Source organism: Cyprinus carpio, chromosome B3 (genome assembly GCF_018340385.1).
Source record: "Cyprinus carpio isolate SPL01 chromosome B3, ASM1834038v1, whole genome shotgun sequence".
Lineage (NCBI taxonomy): Eukaryota > Metazoa > Chordata > Actinopteri > Cypriniformes > Cyprinidae > Cyprinus > Cyprinus carpio.
The window spans coordinates 6452905-6479801 of NC_056599.1; the positions used below are offsets into that span (position 1 = coordinate 6452905).

General features: G+C 34.9%; 1 protein-coding gene and 1 long non-coding RNA gene across 2 annotated transcripts in view; one reads left to right on the plus strand and one right to left on the minus strand.

Annotated features, from left to right (window-relative positions):
- Nucleotides 1-1960: 1960 nt before the first annotated feature.
- LOC109108480 (zinc finger protein 501-like) overlaps nucleotides 1961-26897 on the minus strand; it is a 282595-nt gene continuing 257658 nt past the window's right edge. Inside the window, exon 2 of the mRNA XM_042721204.1 lies at nucleotides 1961-4388. Coding sequence (XP_042577138.1) covers nucleotides 4064-4388 — 325 coding nt within the window. The 3' untranslated portion in view covers nucleotides 1961-4063. The remainder of the gene's footprint in view (nucleotides 4389-26897) is intronic.
- On the plus strand, nucleotides 22443-23243 carry LOC122136756. Its single transcript, XR_006154345.1, has 3 exons — nucleotides 22443-22742; nucleotides 22918-22991; nucleotides 23187-23243. It is a non-coding gene; the product is annotated as an uncharacterized LOC122136756 (long non-coding RNA).

Below are 26897 nucleotides of genomic sequence, written 5' to 3' on the forward strand. Positions count from 1 at the left end.
GTGAATGACTGTATGGTCATTCTTAATAAAGTAGCAACAATGTCATTTGTAAAGTACAGTACTGTGCAAAAGTCTGATTCGGTTCGGTTCATACCGGTTACATAGGCAGGCCCGCCCCCACCCCCAGTGTCCAGTGCTGTGTTCTGTCATGCTCGTAACTTTTTTCTAACAAAGACATTTAAAAGTTTCATCATGTAGTCACGTTCATTGTATTTTTAATTATTATTATTTTTATTTTTTTTACTTTGTTAGATCGTGATGAATGAGTGACAGTTTTTAATAAATTTAAAGGGAGCAGTCTTTGCATGGTGTATAGCCTACGTTTTATTCAGAATTTAAATAAAACTTCATGCTTGACAAGCAGTCACGTATGACACAGAGAAAGCCAACTTCTACACTATATAGAAAACGATAATCATTTCAGAAGCACGTGATTCTGCAACCGATTAGTTAAGGTTAGTTAATGTATTAAAGTGTACTATTATTGTAAAGTACTACCTAAAGAATGTATTTCGAGCGATCAATAAGTGAAACAAATGAAAATGCACTTGATTTAAACCACCTGAAATGCAAGATTAGCAGCATTAGCTTTTAAACCTTTCTCATGGATAGAAACATGTTCATCTGTGTCTCTCCGGCGCAGTAAAATCATCACTCCTGTAAACTCCCACTCTCAGGAGTGATGATATTACTGCAACGAGGTCGAAGTGCTACGAAGTGCTCTTCCGCTATACATTATAGTTATCATTTTTTATCCGCTTAGAAAATCGCCACATTTTATTTTGTGTCACCATACTTACTCGTGTAACTACTAATGTAACAGTCTTTAAATAGGGAAAACATGGGAAAACAAGTGTTTGGTAGGTTCTAAATTCATCCCTGTTTGGATCCCAAGGAATGAATGGTGCTAAGCTAAATGCTAGCATAGTGGCTCCGCACGCTACAGTGATTGAGTGCACGCACTAAGACGGAAGAGGTACGTATAAACTCGTCTAAGTAGAGGGAATAACATAATGGAATATGGAAAAATGGTGGCGTTTTCCTTTAAGAAGGGATGGACGTTTGCTTCAAATGATAGGCCAGGTAAGTGGAATTATATTATCCTCCCAGCTAACAAAAATACGTAACGGCAACGTAAACTGGTGACCAAAATTAAATTGTGGTGATTATAATTATAATTTTTTATAATTATTAATTTTCTATGGGCGGACATGCAGTAGTTCAATCTAATTTATGTCCTTGTATGCCCAAACTGATTTAACCTCTTAAGTGCCACCAGCCCATCGGTGGGCCCTTTGGCGCTCTTTTTTTCATTGTCTTTTTTCTCTGCCACATATCTTAGTAATACTCATAACTAACATATTTGAAAACTTAAAACCATTTTGAAATCAGACATTGCGTTAGCATGGAAATCGTATTTTAATATCTTTTGGCAGTCTCCTTCCCCTTAGTGGGTGGAGTCAGGTGTCATATTACAAAATGTATTATGGTCTTTTAGAATCAAAACTTTATAATCTTGACAAAATACATATCGTCTGAAAGGTCGAAAAGATTCCATATTTGGTGGTGATTCCATATTTTGTGATAGACGTAATATTGACAGAGATATTTAGACATTTGTGACAGGAAAATGCATTAAAAAAAATCAGTGGCGTTTGTAAAAATCTCTAACCTCTAAAAATAAAATCTCTCAGGAACCTCAATTTTTTTTATATCAACTTCAAATTTGGAACATTACTTTAGACATAAGGCTTTCATTTTATAGCAATTTTGGATTCAAAAATGTTTTGAAAAATATTTATTTTATGTAAAATAATATAAAAATGGTACAGTTTATTTTCTTAACAGTAAATTTAAACTTCTTTTACTTTTTGATACTTTAATATTTTGAAATGATTCCACTTCTGCAATAATCTGCAGATTTTCTTCTTAAAAAAAGAATAGTACACTTTCACATCTATATTCAAAAATGGGGGGGTAACACTTAAGGTGTTCAAGGCTGTTTCAACAGCTGTGAATGATGAATACAGACTCAAGATGAATTCAGTTCATTTATTTTGAAAGAAAGCACAAATATGAACATTAAAATACACCCAAATTATTAATATAAACATGTGTCACGTGGATGGGAACATGCATGGAAATGATATGCAGATGAGGTTATGCATAGTAAAACTAGACGCTGAAAGCTCTAAATATGGTGATATCAGGATGGAGATGCATGTGTGCACAATCTTTCTCTGACTGGGATTTATAAACGGATTATTGCACAGGTTCTGGCATACTAGCTTTTGAGCATACGTACATTTTTAGGATGCAATTTACGGAGAGTTTTATAAATGAGACCCCGGGCTTTCCCCAAAATTTGTCTATGATATAACTGGCCCATAGTCATCTGCTTCCTCCCCGTTATTTCACTTCCCTGGTTTACAAACCTCTCAAGACAATTCTTGTTTTTCACATTTAGAGAATTAAACCAGCACAACAATGAAAAAGACATGCACATCAATGTTTTGTTACATTAAATGAACTTTCTGCAAGCAAAAAAATCTTTGCTGCCCCCTCTTGCACAAAACCTCAGTATTGGGAGAAAATGACAATTTGTTATTCAAAACAGTACCCAAATACTTGTACTGTTAAACACTCTCAATACCTACTCCATTAATGCCTGTTTGCTTATACTAAATAGATTTCCTCCTAGAGTTACAATCAATAGCCATCTCCTTAGTTTTAAAAAACATTAAAGGCACAATATGTGATTTTTTAAATTAAAATATCCAAAAACCACTAGAACAGTGTTCTATATTTTGTTGACTTGTGTACTTACATTATCCCAAATGTTTCGAAGAATGTTTAAATCCAGAAAAATAAGCAATTTTAACTAGTTACACAGACAGTGGCCATAGTGTCACTGTCGCCTGCCAGTGACATCATAACCCCTCTATTTCAGTTTTGTTTTGAAAAAACACCAAAGACTAATATGTGGTGTGTGTTTTAATAGACCGTTGACGACCGCACAGACTAGCATTATAACAGATCTTTCAAATGTATCTAGTATGATAAAACAGCGCTGCTTTACCCCTCATACGCACGACCTGAGGGAGCGGAAGTGGTCGACTGTGGCATAATAAAAGCTCCGCTGCTTTCGAGCCGTACGTGTGTCACACTCGTTCAGCAGCCTCGTTCTGCTTCGCCAGCTTTCAGCTTCACCCTGCTTTATTCTACTACGTTAATAAATCAGTAGCTCATCCATAAACATGATTTCTGCCCGAGTGTGTGAAGCATCGGCAGTGAAGATGAAGACGGCAACTCCCATGATTCCACACTCAGTCATGTTGTCATCAAACTACGCTACCTGGTATTTGTTTATTTTGAATATGTGCCCTCCAGAGGCGAAAATTACATATTGTTTCTTTAAGTTTTAAGAAAGCATTTTGACACCACATAATAAAATCATCAACGACAGGACCAAACATGGAGTCCTCCTCACTCATTAAGCTAAAGATTACAGAATCATCAGCAAATTTTATAATATGCAGTGGTCGGTTGCTACCATGGTTGTCTACTGCCACTAGCGGTATTGCATGTGATGTTGCATACTCTATAACAAGCATAATATGTAGTTTTGTATACAGTTGCAAATTGTTTTATTTAGACTATAAGTTATGTTAATTCACAAATTACCTCAAAGGCCATACACAGCGTTATCTTTAGATTGGCAGGCTTGAAAATACAGTTTATGCTTTCAGCAAATTAATTTTGTGTTGGGCAATGGACCTTGTTGGGAAACCAAATACTACATCGCCACCGCGGTGGTAAAAATCTGCCACCATCACAGCCCTAATAACTACTCTTACAGTCATTTTTGAACAAGATAAACAATAAAGGAGAGAGAACACATCCTTGAGGTGATCCAGTAGATGACAACAGCCATTCAGAAAAACAGTCATTTACTTTAACTGTTTAAGGTGAAAGACTTTTCTGAAGAGTGAGTTACCAGATGAACCTTGCAGTGTCCTTTCTGTGTGAAACTCTTTCCACACTGAGAGCAAGTGAAAGACTTTTACCCAGCATGAATTAACATGTGCCTCTTAAGTTTTGATTTATATGTAAAACTCTTTCCACACTTAGAGCAGGAGAAAGGATTTTCTGAAGTGTGAATTATCAAATGATTATTAAATTGTCCTTTCTGTGTAAAACTCTTTCCACACTGAGAGCATGAGAAAGGCTTTATCCCAGCATGAATTAACATGTGATCCTTAAGGCTTGATTTACGTGTGAAACTCTTTTCACACTGAGAGCAGCTGAAAGGCTTTATTCCAGTATGAATTAGCATGTGCTTCCCAAGCTGTCCTTTCTTTGTAAAACTAATTCCACAATGAGAGCAGCTGAAAGACTTTATTCCAGTGTGAATTAACATGTGCCTCTTAAGGCTTCCTTTATGTCTGAAAGTGTTTCCACACTGAGAGCAGCTGAAAAACTTTATTCCAGTATGAATTAACATGTGACGCTTAATATTTTTGTTACACGTGAAAGTGTTTCCGCACTGAGAGCAGCAGAAAGGCCTTTTGGTTTCTGTTTTTTTAATGCTGCAATATTTTTCTCCATTGACATAATGATCTTTCTGATCGTGATATTTCTCCTCCACCTCGTTCAGATCTTGTCTTTCTTCTTTCATTTTCATCAGGCCTTAAAAAAAAAAGAATGAAAATCAATTGGTACGTTTGAAAAATAAGATAAAATATTTGTGTACAGACAAAAACGATGTCAAAACTGTCCCTTTTTAACAGATCAATGAAAATAAATAAAACACTGCATTATGCTGCCAGGCCAGTAGATGGTGATGTCACTTTGTAAAGAAACACTAGCAAACAAGGTTTGTTCTTTGATCGCTTTCTGTAATTTAACATTTTAAATAACATATCACATTCATGCCAATTAGGAGAAACAATGTTTAGTTTGGTCACTGGCTTGATTTACACACACAAAACATTGAACATTTTTGAGACAAATGAACTTGAATAATTACAGATCAGAGATCACTGATTACAGAGCAGACATTAGAATAAACAAGTATGTTGTGACAATGCTGTCAGGTATATGTAACCCTGGATCACAAAACCAGTCATAAAGGTACATTTTTATAAACTGAGATGCATAGGACAATATTTGGCGAGATACAGTAATTAGGGACCAGGCACCTATTGTATCCGTTAGTGTGATTTTCTTCTTCTTCTTCTTCTGCCACAAGTCTATGGCAGCCCATAGAACCGCTTGTGGGAAAGTTGTGAAATTTGGCACACTGATAGAGGACAGTGAGAAAACTCACCATAGCAAATTTGGAGTTTCTAACTCAAACTCTCTAGCGCCACTCATGTTTATGCAAATAACTTCTGAACCGTAAGCCAGAAAAAGAAAAATCTTTTTTTCCTCTGTATTCTTGGCTCATGCTGAGTTGAATGAACTCGCAAGGTTTAGTTTTTTTGCTATTTTTAATTGTTCGTAAAACCTACTTTTTCGAACTCGTCCTAGGCCGTTGCACTGATTGTCATGAAAATTTAACCAGATTATCTTCAGACCATGCTGGCAAAAAGTTATGGAATTCAAGTTGATTCATCCAACCGTTCTTGAATAAAACGCAAATGAATTCTACAAAAAGCATGCAAAAATGCATGTGAGGCTATATCTCCGCAATGACCTGAGACACCTGCAGTGTTTCGGCACTGTGCCACCTAGTGGTCAGGAGATATGAAAAATGCATATTTTTGCTTATAACTTCTTGAATGGTTGGGCCAAAAATGACAAAACTGGTCTCTTTAGATTCGATACATCATGCCAAGTCAAATGATATCCAATTTTCCCATGTCAGCCATTTTGGCCGTTGGTCATTTTGAATTTTGTCATAAAATGCTATAACTTATGAACGTATTGATGTATCATTACGAAACTCAGTAAGCATCTTTGACACCATGCCCTGATGGTACTTAAAAAGTTTGGGTCCTGCGCCACCTTGTGGTCAAAAGTTATAATGAAATTTATAAAAATGCTAATAACTTTTGCTTACATTAGCCTATTGTAATGGGACTGATGTTGAAAGATTCCTTGGATCATGCCGAGAACATCGATACCAATTTTTGCCATAACTGACTGAACTTCCTGTCCACTAGGGCTGGGCAATATATAGAATATTAGTAATAATATCGGAATAATTTTAACGACGATGTAAAATTGTAAAATATCGAGAATATCGAATATTTCAAATTAAAGTATACTTTCCCAAAAGAACGCGCTTAACGTCCAAAAAAGGAAAATGTAACTGCGGACTGCTCTACGCTCCTCTTCTACAAGAGCTTTCATGAGACCGGTTGCCAGATAACAAGAGTTTAAATCCCCGAATCAGAGCATTGCTGTTACAAGAATACATTTTCTGCCCGGTATTTGCTTATTTTAAGCAATCTGGCAACCATGCGCACGTGCTTACTCCTCATTGCGGAACCGCCGCAGACGATGATCTGAAAACACTAACAAGCTGGAGTTTGGCGATCTAATGAAATCGTCGTTCAGCCGGTCTGTCTTGAGATCTCGACTGTATTGTTTGCGATTGTGATCGCTGAATAAATGCACTTACTCGACCGCTGATGTTTGAACAGAGGAATAAAGAGTATGGCCATTTGGAATTACTATTAGGGAATTTCACTGTTATATTTACCAGTTTTCATAATATAGACAGAGAGAGTGCAAAAGTCTTTGGTATTCATTTATATATATTTATATTTAATAAAATACTTACATCAGTTACATAGTTTAAATCGTGAATTGCATGCACTAAAAAGTTGACAGAATGCACTTTCTGTACTTGCTTTGCATTGCTTTAGTTACATATAGGCCTACATGTGTTCATTTAATAAAAAGCAGTAAGTGATCACTTGGTCTAGATTTTTTTTTAACTGCTTAAATTAGCTGTTTAATCTGTAGTTTTTCAATGTCACAAATCAGGAAAAGTTAGCGTTTTTTCACGCCTGGTGAAAAGTTAAAACAAAAGAAAAAAGAGGTATGTATTTACGCTGATCTAAAAGAAAATGCATCAGACGCAGTCGTTAAAACACCAGCACAAGACTTGTCAAAACTATGTTTGTACTCTACCACTAACTACAATGTTAAAAAATCGAGACTTTGTTACTGACGGAGAGGTTAAACAAAAGAAATAACACCACACAGCAGAGCTTATCCGTCGAATCAACCTCACGCGCCGCTGTCAAACTCTTCTTCTTCTTCTTCTTCTGGTGTTTAATGGCAGGGTTGGCCAAACATGTTAACGGTGCAAACAATTAACGAGTGCATTAACCGCCACTGAAACTGGACTGAAGTGTGGAACGAGAGATTAAGCAGGAAAAAAAAAAAAAAAAATATATATATATATTATATATATATATATATATATATTATATATATATATATAAAAAAATAAATAAAAAATAATAATACTTATTAGACTCAGATTCTTTTTAATTAATTCAGTTTCTTTAAGAAACCTACATTATATAACAATATATCTGACCTGCTGTTTGTCAAACTCAGAATGAACTTAGGAGAGCATGGGTCAAGCCACGCCTACAGCCCTGCCCCTCTAACGATAGAGAAGACAACAGCGCAAAATAAATGTAAATATATGTTTAAAGAATTAAAGTAACGGTTTTAATAAATATACACCATTTCTTAATTGGTGAAAACGTTCTACCTGTTTAAACATTAGACCAATGATTTTTACTTTAAAATGAGGCTAGTCTATACATTTTTTTTGTCTAAACAAAAGTTCTTGTTGGAAAAAAAAAAGTGTTTTGTTTTTATTTTAATTAACCATTTACACTAATCTAAGTCTAGTCTAAATCTAGACTAAATCCTTTTAATATGTCTTTTATTTTGTCATATTAACTTCTGGAATTAAATTTTACATTCATAAATGTGAGTTTTTTTTCAAAACTCCCCCCCACGATTAGTGTTGTTTAAAGAGGAATTTGTAATGTATTTTGAGGAGACGTTAAAAGGAGAATGAAAAGTCCCAAAACAAGATTTTTGTATACTTCATTTGAGGGCTTTGGTTTCTTAATTAATGTGAAAATCTGTTACTCCCCTACTTTCTACTTTTTCTTTATATCAATTTTTATTTTTTTCTTCAGTGTTGTTTATTTATTTTTTTTTTATTTTTTTTTTTGATGTACAGAGTGTGAACGAAAATTGAGTGTAATCTCAGTCAGTATTTGTAATCTACCAGTCAAGTGTATGTCTTTCTGTGTTAATGTTCAAAGCATTGAAAAAAAATAAAAAATAAATAAAAAAACACCACTAACAGTCCCCCTAACCCCTCCCTAATAACGCAGGCCACAAAGATAGATTTAAACGTATGTTAAAGAATTAAACAAGTAACGTTTTTAATAAATCGACATCAGTTCATAATTGATGAAAACATTCTACCTGTTTTTAAACATTAGACCAATGTTTTTTACTTTTAAAATTAGGTTAACGTATACGATTTTTATTTTTTTCGTCTAAACAAAAGTCCTTGTTGGAAAAAAAGGGTTGTTTTCTTTTATTTTAATAAGCCACTCACACTTACTTTATTAGCCTAAATCCTTTATTATGTCTTTTATTTTGTCAATATTAACTTCCATCATTGCTATATCAGTTAAAACATGCGTATAGGCATACAAAAAGCTAACTGAAATGAAATGTTTTGGAAAGTCTTTGATTTTCTTGCCATAAGACTTGTTATCAGTTGAAATAGATGTAGAATGTCTAAACTTTTACAACATTACACATTGCTATATCAGTTAAAAACTTGTATACGCATACAAATATTAAACAGGAATGAATGTGTGTAAAATCAAGATGGGATTTTCTTGCCATAAGACTTGTTATCAGGTTGAAATAGACGTAGAATGTCTAAACTTTTACAACATTACACGAAAGGCTAAATATTTCATCTCAAGTAGCGCATCGAAACGCGTCTGGTGTCTGGGGACTGTGTGATTACTGGCGCGGCCATATCAGCGAAAGGTATTTTTAAAAAGATTGTACAAACCTCTAAAGGTTTCGGGGGGTTTGCAACTCAATTGTAAACTAATTAGTTTTGAGGGGGTCTGGCACTGTAAATGGTGGTGCTGAGGGTCAGCTAAAGCTCGACATTTTGTGTGTTCAGTGATCAAAGGGTGACAATTTAAACTTTATGACGTAGACCTGTGTGAGAGTTTGCAAACACAAACATACAAATGCAAACATACAAACTAAAAATTACAAACAAACATACAAACGTAAACAGCAAACACAAACATACAAATGCAAACATACTGTACAAACAAGCATACAAAACGTAAACAGCAAACACAAGCATACAAATGCAAACATACAAATATACAAAACCTAAAAATTACAAACAAGCATACAAAACGTAAAATACAAACACAAACATACAAATGCAAACATACAGAAAACATGAACATGCAAGCAAACAAACACAAATAATACCCCAGACTCAAACAAGTACATAAATATACAAACAAAAAAAACTAGGTCACAAACACAAACCATACACGCAGAAGAAACAAACACTCACACAAACACATACACAAAAACACAAACATACTGTACAAACAAGCATACAAACGTAAACCACAAACATACAAATGCAAACATGCAAAGATACAAACTAAAAATTACAAACAAGCATACAAACGTAAACCACAAACACAAACATACAAATGCAAACATGCAAAGATACAAACTAAAAATTACAAACAAGCATACAAACGTAAACCACAAACATACAAATGCAAACATGCAAAGATACAAACTAAAAATTACAAACAAGCATACAAACGTAAACAGCAAACACAAACATACAAATGCAAACATACTGTACAAACAAAAACATACAAACTAAAACTTACAAACAAACACAAATATACTACAAAAACTCAAACAAGTACATACAAAACAAACAAACTAGGGCACAAACAACATACAAACAAACTAGGTACAAACAAGCATACAAACATAAACAGCAAACACAAACATACAAATGCAAACATACAAACATACAAACTAAAAATTACAAACAAGCATACAAACGTAAACAGCAAACACAAACATACAAATGCAAACATACAAACATACAAACTAAAAATTACAAACAAGCATACAAACGTAAACAGCAAACGCAAACATACAAATGCAAACATACAGAAAATATGAACATGCAAGCAGACAAACACAAATATACACTCCAAACTCAAACATAAATATACAAACAAACAAACTAGGTCACAAACACAAAAAGACCTATATTAGATTGAAAATGAGGTGTCATAAGGTTTCTTTGAAACCAAAAGTGCTTCTTATACAAGTTGCTTCAAATGTCTCACAGAACTTTTACAACAGATTAGACTTTCTTTCTCACTTTACAATTGGCGTTGTTAACCATGCTGTTTAAAATAGTTTAAAAAAAGTATTCTTTTTAGCTTTCATGTCGGATTCATGTCCACACTCAAGTGTTTTTAGTAAGAGTCCTGAGACAAGTGAAAAAAGATGCGTGAAAAGACTTTTCTCTTTAAGATGTTTTTAATGACAGATTAAATGCTTTAGATTGTTTAAAACAATTGAGTTTATGCATTCCTCTTGAATATGTATACAGTGACCGATGAGTACATGAAAAGCAGAAGAAAACACATAACCTCATAAATGCATTGTGGTTGATGTTAATCAATAATAATAAAAAAAAGACTTAATTGATATATCATATCTTACTATCTTTTCAAAACACAATAAACATTCTTATGACTTTTTAAATTCGAACAACCGGTTTTGTTGGAAATTAAAATAAAATAAAATAAATTAAAATAAAATAAATAGATGAATAAAAACATAGTGTTATGTTTCATAGTTAGAATGCTTATAGTTTGTAGTAAAATCACATATTTAAGCTAAAACATTTTTCTTTCAAACACTCTCATGCACCACGCAGTTTTCACAGACACTCCTCACAAACTGCCAACGGAGGTCCTTAAAATTTGTGTTTTAACATTGAGCTGTAGCTGAGACCCTGATGAACAAAAATTATTTTACGCACAGTTTTGGGGAGGTTATAGATTACAAATTACCCTATTTAAAATATAAAAGGTAGTGTAACTATTTCAATTTCTTTAAAAGTAATGTAACTGATTACATTTGCTATTACATGTTTTAAGACTTTTCTTAAATATGTAATGTTTTCAACGGTTAATCTTTTGAAACATGTAAACCGGCCAGGGTTAACTTTAGAGTACTCAACAGCTAATGACTGTCAGACTTTCAAAATCCTTCATCACTTAAATTAGGATTGTGATAATTTCATTTTAAAGCACAACCACCATGTAATGTAAAATCAGATTTGCTCAGAGATTGTTCTGAGATTAAATACATTTTTAAAAAACACACAACAAGATAGTTTAATAGCTATGATACTGTTTTGAAATCAAGTTTTTGCATAGCTATGACAGGGAAAGCACCCGGGCATCTAACAACGAGGTTGGTAAAAACAGTTCAACTTAACCAAATAAATATACATCACCCAAGTAGAAAATAAGCATGTGTCCTTAACTCCTGAAACATCTGTCTCATATTTTTTTTAACGTCAATGCAGTTTATGAAATATATCAATTAAATCTGCATGTGTGTGAAAAAATATTCAGATGTGACCCCCCCTCTGTAATCGTTAACATTTTCATAATTAACTGCGATTTAATTATATTTTTTTCTCAGTAACTGTAACTGATTACAATACATTTATTTTGTAATCAAATTACATAATTTAGCTATATGTAACTAGTTGCTCCCTAACACTGTTTATGCATAATTACAATAATAGATGGTGAAAGAGTTCATTAACCTCTTTAACGTTAAAAATGAGGACAATATCACTTAACACTAGTTTGGCAAACAAGGGTTTTTTCTCATAAAACAAGCCAGACCAAAGAAAATTATTTTGTTTCAAGGATCACACGAATCCTAACGCCTAATGCTTTCACAAGATAACATAACAACGGGTTTCTATTACAACATAGCCAACACTTCAAGCCTGTTTTAGCACAATGTATATCGTATTATTCTTGAATATAATCATCTAGTCTAAATATGTTTTAACAATTATTTTTGTTTTTGTTTTACAAAGGGGGTTCAATTGAACACGTTTAACTAATACCTCATTCAAGCGCTGTAGACCTTCAGGTCAGGGAACCATTTTTGTGATCCGTTTTAGTGATGCAAAGTCCGATTCACTTCTGCAAAATGAATCATTTGGACAGTTCTGTTCAATGAACCGTTCAAATGAATACGATTCATAGGCTCCTTAAGTCATCTCGCAGTTATGTCAGTACACATTTTTTTCTTCTAACAACTCAGTGTCATTTTATATCAGTGAATCATTTAAATACAGTTAACTGTGTGAACACATATTGGTGGTCATGGTCTTTTGTTCATTTAAGTTAATGATTTTTGTGGTCACAGTTTTATGCACCGATCCTTTGTTGTTTGTTTAGCTGTGAAAACTGCGTGGTGCATGAGAGTGTTTGAAAGAAAAATGTTTTAGCTTAAATATGTGATTTTACTACAAACTATAAGCATTCTAACTATGAAACATAACACTATGTTTTTATTAATCTATTTATTTTATTTTATTTTATTTTAATTTCCAACAAAACCGGTTGTTCGAATTTAAAAAGTCATAAGAATGTTTATTGTGTTTTGAAAAGATAGTAAGATATGATATATCAATTAAGTCTTTTTTTTATTGATTAACATCAACCACAATGCATTTATGAGGTTATGTGTTTCTTCTGCTTCATGTACTCATCGGTCACTGTATACATATTCAAGAGGAATGCATTAACTCAATTGTTTTAAACAATCTAAAGCATTTAATCTGTCATTAAAAACATCTTAAAGAGAAAAGTCTTTTCACGCATCTTTTTTCACTTGTCTCAGGACTCTTACTAAAAACACTTGAGTGTGGACATGAATCCGACATGAAAGCTAAAAAGAATACTTTTTTTAAACTATTTTAAACAGCATTGTTAACAACGCACAATTGTAAAGTGAGAAAGAAAGTCTAATCTGTTGTAAAAGTTCTGTGAGACATTTGTAGCAACTTGTATAAGAAGCACTTTTGGTTCAAAAGAAACCTTATGACACCTCAATTTTCAATCTAATATAGGTCTTTTGTGTTTGTGACCTAGTGTGTTTGTTTGTATATTTTATGTTTGAGTTTGGAGTGTATATTTGTGTTTGTCTGCCTTGCATGTTCATATTTTCTGTATGTTTGCATTTGTATGTTTGCGTTTGCGGTGTTTACGTTTGTATGCTTTGTTTGTAATTTTTAGTTTGTATGTTTGTATGTTGCATTTGTAATGTTTGCTGTTACGTTTGTATATGTTTGTAATTTTTATTTGTATGTTTGTTGTTTGCATTTGTATGTTTGTGTTTGCTTTTACGTTTGTATGCTTGTTTGTACATTATGTTTGTATGTTGTGTTTGTGCCCTAGTTTGTTTGTTTTGTATGTTTGTGTACTTGTTTGAGTTTGGAGTGTATATTTGTGTTTGTTTGTAAGTTTTTAGTTTGTATGTTTGTTTGTACAGTATGTTTGCATTTGTATGTTTGTGTTTGCTGTTTACGTTTGTATGCTTGTTTGTAATTTTAGTTTGTATCTTTGCATGTTTGCATTTGTTTGTGGTTTACGTTTGTATGCTTATTTGTAATTTTTAGTTTGTATGTTTGTATGTTTGCATTTGTATGCTTGTGTTTGCTGTTTACGTTTGTATGTCTGTTTGTAATTTTTAGTTTGTATGTTTGTATGTTTGCATTTGTATGTTTGTGTTTGTGGTTTACGTTTGTATGCTTGTTTGTACAGTATGTTTGTGTTTTTGTGTATGTGTTTGTGTGAGTGTTTGTTTCTGCGTGTATGTTTGTGTTTGTGACCTAGTTTGTTTGTTTGTATATTTATGTACTTGTTTAGTCTGGGGTGTATTTGTGTTTGTTTGCTTGCATGTTCATGTTTTCTGTATGTTTGCATTTGTATGTTTGTGTTTGTGTTTTACGTTTGTATGCTTGTTTGTAATTTTTAGTTTGTATGTTTGTATGTTTGCATTTGTATGCTTGTGTTTGCTGTTTACGTTTGTATGCTTGTTTGTACAGTATGTTTGCATTTGTATGTTTGTGTTTGCTGTTTACGTTTGTATGTTTGTTTGTAATTTTTAGTTTGTATGTTTGCATTTGTATGTTTGTGTTTGCAAACTCTCACACAGGTCTACGTCATAAAGTTTAAATTGTCACCCTTTGATCACTGAACACAAAATGTCGAGCTTTAGCTGACCCTCAGCACCACCATTTACAGTGCCAGACCCCCTCAAAACTAATTAGTTTACAGTTGAGTTGCAAACCCCCGAAAACCTTTAGATGTTTTACAATCTTTTTAAAAAATACCTTTCGCTGATATTGGCCGCGCCAGTAATCACACAGTCCCCAGACACCAGACGCGTCGTCGATGCGCTACTTGAGATGAAATATTTAGCCTTTCGTGTAATGTTGTAAAAGTTTAGACATTCTACGTCTATTTCAACTGATAACAAGTCTTATGGCAAGAAAATCCCATCTTGATTTTACCACATTCATTCCTGTTTAATATTTGGTATGCGTATACAGGTTTTAACTGATATAGCAATGTGTAATGTTGTAAAAGTTTAGACATTCTACATCTATTTCAACTGATAACAAGTCTTATGGCAAGAAAATCAAAGACTTTCCAAAACATTTCATTTCAGTTAGCTTTTTGTATGCCTATACGAATGTTTTTAACTGATATAGCAATGATGGAAGTTAATATTGACAAAATAAAAGACATAATAAAGGATTTAGGCTAATAAAGTAAGTGTGAGTGGCTTATTAAAATAAAAGAAAACAACCCTTTTTTTCCAACAAGGACTTTTGTTTAGACGAAAAAAATAAAAATCGTATACGTTAACCTAATTTTAAAAGTAAAAACATTGGTCTAATGTTAAAAACAGGTAGAATGTTTTCATCAATTATGAACTGATGTCGATTTATTAAAAACGTTACTTTGTTTAATTCTTTAACATACGTTTAAATCTATCTTTGTGGCCTGCGTTATTAGGGAGGTGTTAGGGGGACTGTTAGTGGGTGTTTTTTTATTTATTTTTTATTTTTTTCAATGCTTTGAACATTAACACAGAAAGACATACATTACTGGTAGATTTACAAATACTGACTGAGATTACACTCAATTTTCGTTCACACTCTGTACATCATAAAACAAAATAAATGTAAAATAAATAAATAAACAACACTGAAGAAAAAAATAAAAATTGATATAAAGAAAAAGTAGGGGAGTAACAGATTTTCACATTAAGAAACCAAAGCCCTCAAATGAAGTATACAAAAATCTTGTTTTGGGACTTTTCATTCCTTTTAACAAAACGTCTCCAAATACATTACAAATTCCTCTTTAAACAAACACTAATCGTGGGGGGAGTTTTGAAAAAACTCACATTTATGAATGTAAAATTTAATTCCAGAAGTTAATATTGACAAAATAAAAGACATATTAAAGGATTTAGCCTAGATTTAGACTAGACTTTAGATTAGTTTGAGTGGTTAATTAAAATAAAAACAAACACAACACTTTTTTTTCCAACAAGAACTTTTGTTTAGACAAAAAAAAATCGTATAGACTAACCTCATTTTAAAGTAAAAAACATCGGTCTAATGTTTAAACAGGTAGAACGTTTTCACCAATTAAGAAATGGTGTATATTTATTAAAAACGTTACTTTAATTCTTTTAACATATATTTACATTTATTTTGCGCTGGTGTCTTCTCTATCGTTAGAGGGGCAGGGCTGTAGGCGTGGCTTGACCCATGCTCTCCTAAGTTCATTCTGAGTTTGACAAACAGCAGGTCAGATATATTGTTATATAATTAGGTTTCTTAAAGAAACTGAATTAATTAAAAGAATCTGAGTCTAATAAGTATTATTATTTATTTATTTATTTTATTTATATATATATATATATATATATATATATATATATATATATATATATTTTTTTTTTTTTTTTCCTGCTTAATCTCTCGTTCCACACTTCAGTCCAGTTAGTGGCGGTAATGCACCGTTAAATGGTTTGCCAACCGCCATTAAACACCAGAAGAAGAAGAAGAAGAAGAGTTTGACAGCGGCGCGTGAGGTTGATTCGACGGATAAGCTCTGCTGTGTGGTGTTATTTCTTTTGTTTAACTCTCCGTCAGTAACAAAGTCTCGATTTTTTAAATTGTAGTTAGTGGTAGAGTACAACATAGTTTTGACAAGTCTTGTGCTGGTGTTTTAACGACTGCGTCTGATGCATTTTTCTTTTAGATCAGCGTAAAATACATACCTCTTTTTTCTTTTGTTTTAACTTTTCACCAGGCGTGAAAAAACGCTAACTTTTCCTGATTTGTGACATTGAAAAACTACCGTTTGATTTACTTTCGCTTCTTTTTGTTTTAGTTTGAGGTAAGATACAAATGCTATTACCTAGTTTTTCTTTTCTTTTCGAACTGCTAACAAACTCTAACACCTTTTTAAATTGTAACGTTACAAGCTTTGACTCTCACATATTGTTTAACGCACGTATCTGATGCTTTTTTGTTTGTTTGGTTGGTTGTTTTAGATAAATAACCACTAATCTAGTTTTCTTTTCTAACTCCTAACAAACTCTAACAACTTTTTAAATTGTAATGTTACAAACTTTGACTCACGTGTTGTTTATTTTAGATAGATAGATAATCAGTAACCTAGTTTTCTTTTTTTATTTAATTTGTAACAACTTTAACACCTTTTTAAATTGTTTTAACAACTCTTAAATACCTTGAACCTTTTTTTTTACTCTTTTCCGAGTACAAAAAACGATCATTACACTGTTTCTATTTTGTCTATGTTTATAACCTATTCTTGAAATACATTGTGTATGTAAAACCTTAATAAAAACTTCCCTTATTCCATTTTCACGTTTTCACATTTTAAAGTTTAAAGCACATAGTTTTGAACAGTTTTCAAATGGCCCCCCACACACACACACAATAACACTTTTCCCTCCGAATCATAAATTGAGGTTCATTAAAAGGTCACACACGGGGGGGTGTACAGGGAGGGGGGAGGGGAGGGGAAGGGGAGAGGTGGGGTGGGGGTCCAAACAGGTGTACAAAACAGATGTCTTTTATGACCCTTATCAATCAAACTTTTGGAGACAAGCCGCACTTAATCCTCTCTGTTGTTTGGCTGCTGATTCAGATTAATTTGAATTTCATCTACTCCTCTTTCTACAGGTGTTTCCCTGGACTATTTAAAGATAAGCAGAAGTGTAGGCCTCCTTCGCGATTGTCTAAAAAAAGGTCAGGCACCAAAACAACGCCAATCCAATTCTTTCTTCTGGACAGCCCAACAGAGAGAACCCCCAAACCATCTGATGAGCTAATGCTTTTACAAGCTGGGTTAGGAAGAAGGACTGTAAATGTTCCAGAGGATGCTTGCCATAATGAGGTATGTGGTATGACACTTAATGAAGTAAGAACTGAAATTTGCACAAAAATATTATTAACCTATACTAAAACAGCATATCCAGTGAAAACAGTAGCCCCAATCTTAGCCACCAAAACCATATCATTTATTTTTGGAATGCTGCCAATAACTCTAATGAACAGATTTGTCTTGAGCTCATTGATTTGATAAATATTTGCTAATCTTACTCACACACTTTAAATTCATAGATTCCACACATTCTTTCTGAGACGTATCCGAAGATGTCAGAACTTGAGGGTGCCTGGATGCTGCACAAAGCCATGGGTAAAAAGCAAGAGATTGAAGTTGACTTTTTTCTCCAAGCAAAGGAAATTTATTGAATCTTTTTGTTTGTTATAAAGTTGTCATGTTTGAAAAGTATGATCCTTCCAACAAGGGGCAGAAACAAAATATTTGTTTAATATTTGAACTTAAACAGGAGGATCAGGTCAACGGAAACTCAACTTGTTGACACCTGAAGAGGAAGGATACACAGGGGCCAGCCTTGTGAAGAGCTGGGGAGGCAAGGGCTGTCTCTACATTATGCCCATCCAGAACCCACTGGACATTTCTCCCCTACCCTTCACAGCTCTGGAGTTCCAGGCCATGCCGAAAGCCCGGTGTGTGTCATGCCAGGAGTATGTGCCTCTGCAGCTCCTCGGTCTCCATGTCAAGACATGTATCCAGTCTAAAGCTCAAGGTTGAGGTATGGCTTGCTGATTTGAAACTATAACATTGATGTTCTTTCTCCTTATTTGATATACAGGTTGGTCATTGTGTCATTTCTTAAATTTCACAGTAACTATTGGATGGTGGGACCATGTTAGCAGTGTCCCTGTCAGCTTAACCCAAAATTGCTTCTGGCACTGTTGTTTATAGCTATTGTTTTTTTGTAAGTCATCAAGTCTTGATATTTAATTTTATAGACCCACAGTGATGATGACATTATCAACTTGGATGACGAAGTGTATGGGATCAGAATCCCGCCAAATGTATTGCAGTCACAGATCGAAAAATAATAAGCATAAATCAAAAATGTAAAAACGTGTAAAATAATAATGCACAAAACTGAAAAACAAATGCAATTTTTTTTTAAATAACAAACAAGCGCGGTCATGGATCGAAAAATAATAAGCGTGAATCCAAAAATGTAAACACATTTAAAATTATATTGCACAAAACTGAAACATGAATTCAAAATTTTCCAAATCGCAAACAAAATCAGGTTTCCTGCTCATATGTTACTTTTTTGTGTGCTTATGGTCTTTTCCCCTTTGCTCTTGTTTCCACGTTCTGCGCTTGCGCTTCTAAATGTTGCGGTTAGAGTTTCATGTAAATCAGGGCGGGCTTCAGCACCACCATTGGGCCACAAGGTCTAGATTGACAGCTGCTCCTCTAGCCAATCAGTCCAAGGGGGAGTCGACGTCACTCCGATGCGACTCGTGGCTGCTGTGGCAGGTGTGTGAAGTAGAGGGTGACACGGGAATGGATTTTCAAATCTCTCCCGTCCCACTCCCGCAAAATAAGATCCCATCCCGTCCTAAATCTATAGATTTATTTTTCATACACAGAGTTTCGAAGTTGAGAATGTGTGAGAATGTGATAACCAGTGTCAGAAGGCAAATCCCGGACGATCTCAGGTAATAAGCCATAAATATTTTGTTTATGGGTGACAGAAACATTCCCTTTGTGTGTTATGATCTTTTCTGCAAGCTCTATGTAGTCCGACAAGGCCGATATCTAGCTCGTTAACAGGTGTCTTGTTAGTTTGGTTTAGTAAGCAATACTTTATATTTTAGGCACTCGTAGGGCTGCACGATAAATTGCACGCGATATTTAATGCGCGTCTTGTCAGTAAAGGCGGTGTCCTGACAGTTCCTACCAGGGTTTACTGAGCATGCGCACATCAATGTCGCATCCTTTTTCTCGTGCTAAACAATGATTTTTAATGTATCTGCATTACTGTAAGGGTAGGTTAAGGGTTGGGGTAGGTGTTAACTTTAATAAAAACACAATCTAATTGGTAGGAAAAAAAAATATTTAATGTTGGTTTCCTGTAGCTGTTTCCCTTCTAGCTACAACCCCAAATATAACACATAAAATACTGTATTTGCATTCCGGTTCTGTAATCAGCGTTAAATCTCCATCACCTGCGCGCTTTCACATGGAGCAGCATAACGGCTCTGTGTAGTAAATGCTGCTCCATGAAAGTGCGCAGGTGATGGGGATTTACCGCTGATTACAGAACCGGCTTTACTGACAATCACACAAAAAAACTGGGGGAAAATCCCTTCCCGTTTCAATCCCGGAAGAATGACTCCCAATCGCTCCCACTATGTTGTATTTCTTTTTGGCCGGAATTTGTCACAAAAAAAATAAAAATAAAATACAGTACAGATCACAGCATGCCCACTTTAGCTAAATAAAAATTCAAAATGTAGTTTTTTGTTATTTTATTGAACTGAAAGCCATCTTAATGCACATTGTGCATTGCACACACATTAAATTTAATGCAAAACATCCATGCTAACACACACGTTTTCTATTTTATTATATTTCATTTGAGCGTAGACATTTCACTGTCTATAGATTTATTTTTCATACACAGAGTTTCGAAGTTTCTCGCTCAAATTCACATGACCGAGACGACAGAAACCACTTTAATTATTTTATAGAAGCATGTTTCGTTGTTATTCTGAGTGCACACAAATGAACGCATACGGATTCGAAAGATTTATTACTTTTATCTGTATGACCAAAGATTACGGAGTATTTTAAGAGCCAGTGAGAGCACCGGTGCCTCCATCTGTCCTGCTGTGAGCGCGCTGCTGTTCAGTTTGCGCACACACTTCAATAGCGCACATTTCTGTGGGTTAAACATTAGATTGAGCGGCCATGTAAAGTTGTGACTACATACATCTTTTAGATGAAAAGCTATATTTGAGGTCTATGAATGATAGCTGGGCTTTTGGATGTCCTGCCCGATGTAGGCTACTGTATTACCACATAGACCAGCCGTTAACGATCTGTCCTTCACGTGCAGGTCATTCACTGAACCAGCCACACCAAAGCAGACAGGAGGAGAACATAAAGACACAGCGGGGAAGTAGAATTGAGTTAAACATTTAAATATAAGCCTAGACTTTATAGTTTATTTAAAAGGTAGGCTATATTTGTGTATAAAGTTGGGGATCAAAGTGTTACGATTCCCGGTCCCGCCCACTACCGCTGACATTTTTTCCTGTGCCGTCCCAATCCCGTGATTAATAGTGTGAAGATCTAGTGTGAGAATGTGATAACCAGTGTCAGAAGGCAAATCCCGGACGATCTCAGGTAATAAGCCATAAATATTTTGTTAATGGGTGACAGAAACATTCACTTTGTGTGTTATGATCTTTTCTGCAAGCTCTATGTAGTCCGACTAGGCCGATATCTAGCTCGTTAACAGGTGTCTTGTTAGTTTGGTTTAGTAAGCAATACTTTATATTTTAGGCACTCGTAGGGCTGCACGATAAATTGCACGCGATATTTAATGCGCGTCTTGTCAGTAAAGGCGGTGTCCTGACATTTCCTACCAGGGTTTACTGCGCATGCGCACATCAATATCGCATCCTTTTTCTCGTGCTAAACAATGATTTTTAATGTATCTGCATTACTGTAAGGGTAGGTTTAGGGTTGGGGTAGGTGTTAACTTTAATAAAAACACAATCTAATTGGTAGAAAAAAAATATTTAATGTTGGTTTCCTGTAGCTGTATCCCTTATAGCTACAACCACAAATATAACACATAAAATACTGTATTTGCATTCCGGTTCTGTAATCAGCGTTAAATCTCCATCACCTGTGCGCTTTCACATGGAGCAGCATAACGGCTCTGTGTAGTAAATGCTGCTCCATGAAAGTGCGCAGGTGATGGGGATTTACCGCTGATTACGGAACCGGCTTTACTGACAAGCTGCGCATCAAATATCGCGTGCGATTTATCGTGCAGCCCTACTGCCTAAAATATAAAGTATTGCTCACTAAACCAAACTAACAAGACAAGTGTTAGCGGGCTACATATCGGCCTAGTCGGACTACATAGTGGACAAATATAATTTTATAAAAGTCTATTTTTATGTTTCTTTCAAAGATTAACAAAATATTTATGGCTAATTACCTGAGATCGTCCGGGACTTGCCTGCTGACGCTGGTTATCCTGCTTCACACACCTGCCACAGCAGCCATGAGTCGCATTGGAGTGACGTCAACTCCCCCTTGGGCTGATTGGCTAGAGGAGCAGCTGTCAATCTAGAACTTGTGGCCCAATGGTGGCGGTGAAGCCCGCCCTGATTTACATGAAACTCTAACCGCAACATTTAAAAACGCAAGAGCAGAACGTGGAAACAAGAGCAAAGGGGAAAAGACCATAAGCACACAAAAAAATTACATATGAGCAGGAAACCTGATTTTGTTTGCGATTTGGAAAATTTTTGAATTCATGTTTCAGTTTTGTGCAATATAATTTTAAATGTGTTTACATTTTTGATTCACGCTTATTATTTTTCGATCCATGACCGCGTTGTTTATTTAAAAAAAAAATGCATTTGTTTTTCAGTTTTGTGCATTATTATTTTATTTTTGTGTTTTTTTTGATTTTGTTTTTTTTTTTTTTATTTTTTTTTATTTTATTGCATTAAATTTGTTTGGAGTTATTATGATAAGTGGTGGTATGTTATTAATAATGATGAGGTGATAATTAGCATTTCATATTATTGAGCCATACATTTATGATTTTGTTTCAAATATATCTGGTGGGACCATGTTAGCAGTGTCCCTGTCAGCTTAACCCAAAATTGCTTCTGGCACTGTTGTTCATAGCTATTGTTTTTTTCTAAGTCATCAAGTCTTGATATTTAATTTTATAGACCCACTGTGATGATGACATTATCAACTTGGATGACGAAGTGGTAAGCTATCAATACAAATGAAGAGATCATACATAGCATTTCATATTATTGAGCCATACATTTATGATTTTATTTCAAATATATCTGATGTGAATGACCCAGAAATGTTTTACAGGCATCTGGTGATGTGCAGCCATCACATTTGGAGAGTAAGGTGAGCAAATTGCTTCTGTTTCTTCTTCTTCTTAAGATTTAGGTTTTAAGAATTAACCAGTGAAATGTTTTACATGATCTGTTCTCATCAAAGAGCATCTTTACATCTGACCTCTGAAAGAGTACATCTGCATTTTTAATGGATATTTAACACTGTTATTTTTTTATTTTCATAGGTTGCTTGTCCATTGTGCAGTCAACTATTTACAAAAGACGACATCTATGTGCATGCAAGTGTCTGCGGGGAGAGGTAAAAGCTTTTCTAAGTTTCTTCTTCTTAGTATCTTACAAAGTTTGATGCATTTTGTATCCACTTGCTTAAAATGCTTAATCCCACTGTAGAGTCCCCTCATCATCCCCCCCTTTTTTTTATTAAAGAATTTGGACAGATGATGGATTAAGGTAACCTGTTTATGGAATTTTTTGTTATTGTTGATCTTTACAGCAACACAAATGAGGGAGATGCAGATATTAGTGAGGACACCGATGAGCACTTCGGCAGGTATGCTGTAGCATAATTTTTAATGGGATTGGATAATGATGCTTGCCTTGGTCTGTAGCACTGAATTCTCAACAATATTGTTTTGATATTGTTGTGTAGCGTATCAGACATCCTGATGTCACTTGAAAAGAAAGTTGACACATCCCAGTCATTCAACATCAATGTGACAAGAGAGGACCTGTTTCAAAGGGGGCTGAAACAGTGGGCCAGGCAAAAACAGGCCTCCCCAAAGAATCTCCTCAGGGTCTCCTTCATTGGAGAAAATGGAATAGACCAAGGCGCTCTTCGTAAAGAGTTCCTTACCGGTATGTGTGCCCCACCAAGGTCAACACACATGATGAAAAGCACATTTAAGAGATTATCAATGTGAATAATATCTTATACATATCTAATACATTTGACAAAAGCAGCTCTTTGTTCTTTACAGAAATGGTGTGTGGAATTGAAGCACGTTTTTTTGAAGGAGATGGGGAAAGGGGCAAAAACATTAAATATAGTATCTGTGACTACCAGGACAACAGTTTCAAGTATGTGCCACAGTCTGTCATATAAAATATATGACTTTGTATTGTTTAATTAGGTAGTAAAAGTCCACTGCCATTTTGTTCAAAATAGCTTTTGTCTTTGTCACAAAAGGACTTGTGGGGAGATTTTTTCCACAAGTTTGGTGCAGGGGGGTCCTGCACCAAACTTCCTTACAAGATGGTGCTACCATTTCTTGTGCCATGGGGAGATGGACAAGGATGTTGGTGTACTCGAAGTCACTGATCAGGATATTAAAAATCTGATGACAGAGGTATTTAAACAGTGTAATGCATACATTTTTCCAAGTCAGCATATAAAGTTATCAGACAATGTTTTTGCAAATCTCAAGGTTGTTTTTGCAAATATCAAGGTTGAAAGGCTGATAGACTTATCAGATGCGATTGTGGCATGTGGCTACTTTTCAGGTGGAAAGTAATATATTTAAGTACAGAGTAATATTAAGTAACTACATGTACTTAGTATAGGTATTATAGGGTAGAATTTAAGGGTTTGTTTGAGGGTAATTATATATTTTACCGAGTTGCATGTAATTATGCATCATTTACTGTTTACTGTTTTCTACGGTAAGTACATGTAACCCGCATAACAAGGACACCGTAAAATAAAGTGTTACCATATTTTTCTTACTGTTTATTAGTGCCATCGCTTTGCATGCACTGGTGAGGCTGATCCCGATCTTGAACCAGCTGCGTGAGGGATTGAGGCTCTACGGATTAGATGAGGTGTTAGCACAGCACACCCAGATGTGCCAGCAGCTCTTTGTCCCCGGCCACTTACAGGAAGTCAGTAACGTTGTGAATGAACAATTATTTTATTAGAACAGCCACTGTTAGAGACACTGATGACTTGCTCTTATGGCATATTCTGCATTTTTACTTTAAGCTGCCTTCAAATGTGTGTTCAAAGAGCTAAACGCTACAGGCCAAAACATAAAATGAATCTTTAATTTAAATCTGCAATCCTTACTGTTTTACCGTGTTTAAGCATTTGATTTGCTTCCTTATTTTAGGTGAATGTAGACTTCCTTCTGCTTGCGCTAACTCCTGATTTCAGTGAGGAAGGGTCTGTGAGACGGCAGCAAGAGATGCAGATCATCAATTTTCTGCAGGATTTCTTGCAAAAGTTGGAAGACAAAGGTAACACACTGCTTAGCACCTTTTTCTATAATCCTTGTCCATCACTCTTACCATACTATCATACACTTGTTTTCCACCGGTTTCATTTTATTCTCTTTTTATTAGTTACTCCCTCTTTAGGTTTATATTCGTATGTGTATTCTGTCAAACCCCCGCCATGTATATGACGAATGCATTTGTACTAACAGAAATGTTGGAAATTACTTATTTGTATTTGTCTCTGAGAAGAAGCAGACAGCCAAGAAGAGGGCAGCCCTGAAGGTCAAAGTCACGTGGCAGCTGTGCACGGAACAAATGGTGGGGCGGAAGCGCCTGTCAGTCCGGAGCTTCCTTCAGTGGGTCACAGGTCAGGCACATGTTCCACTGATCGAATCCAAGAGAGAGGCATTCAAGATAACTGTTAATTTTGATCATGACTGCGACTCCCGCTATGGGGCACATAGCCTTTGTTACCCCATTGTCAATGCTTGTGCCGTTGCCATTACATTTCCTACACGCCACTTAGCCACCTCCCAAGAGTTTTGAAAACAACCTAACCGAGGCAATCTGTGGTGGTTACGAGTTCAGCAGACACTAAAGTAGCATTTTAAGGTCCTTGTTACTTGCTTTAGTTACTTGGTAACTTTGTTACCCTTTTTGTGCTTTGTTTCTATTTTCTACTGTGTACAAACAAGTGTACAACAAAGTTGTTCTATTGTTAAAAAGAAATCTAAAGATTTAACTGTGGTTGTTTTTACCCTTTTTGTGCTTTGTTTCTATTTTCTACTGTGTACAAACAAGTGTACAACAAAGTTGTTCTATTGTTAAAAATAATAAATCTAAAGATGGTTGTTTTACCCTTTTTGTGCTTTGTTTCTATTTTCTACTGTTACAAACAAGTGTCAGTTTTCTGATCATCAAAATTTAACTGTGGTTGTTGTATATTTTATTTACATCACTTTCTGATCACAAAAACAAACATTAAACACCTGACAAAGCCTGAAGCACATATTCATGACATAGGAGGTAAAGGTCTCTAGTGTCAGTGTCTCCATTTCTTCAATCAGCACCTGAAGCTCTACTAGCTGCTGTTCATTCAGTGGACACTCAAATTCAGGGACTACTATCACACCATCCACATCTTCTCCATAGTCAGCTGCAACATCCCAGTCAATGTCCGGCTCTTCAATATCCTGACAGTCGAACAAGACAGAAAAATACCGCTATCATTAGTCATCCCATGTTTACAGCATCTAATGTAATCTGTTCATCCCAACTGTTTGGCTTTTCAACATTAGCTGAAGATAAACATTTAGGGTTTGTATAACTATGCAACAAATTGATTTGATCAGGTGCTTAAATATTCGTATTGGTGTTAAACAGTACAAGTGTACCTAATGAAGAGGTTAGTGAGTGCATATGAACTGTATTACCAACATTTGCATCAATTGTGATTGTTTCACCAGCTGAAGATGTGTTACACTGCTTAGAGCCTGGTGGGCCATTTCAAGGTTACATTAACAGCTCATTTTGGATATAAAATTTACTGTAGCAACTTAGTTGTTTTAAAAGGAAAAAAAAGAACCTCAAGATTCTCTGGCTGGTCAATCGGTCGAAGCATCATTCCTGAGTGCCAATTCTGCTCAGGAGTTTTATTCCCTTCTGTTCTCAGTGGGTGGTTGTTCCAACCTTCCACAAAAGCCTCCAGGTCTGCCTTCAGTTTAGGAAGGAATGTCAGGTGGACTGTCAAAGGATCTTCTATAAAGGGACAGGGTAGGAGTATGTTACTTTTCACAGGTGAGCTTTGAAAACATAACATTAATCATTGAATTGCCTTTCGTAAATACATCTCATTGATTTATGTTTTTTTCCCCAGTATTTAACCATTTCTAAAATTCCACAATGATATACGACTAGCCATTAATGTTTATTAAAGTGTTCCAGACATCTGTTAACCAATCCAATTGTGTTGAAATTGACCAATTATAAGGAC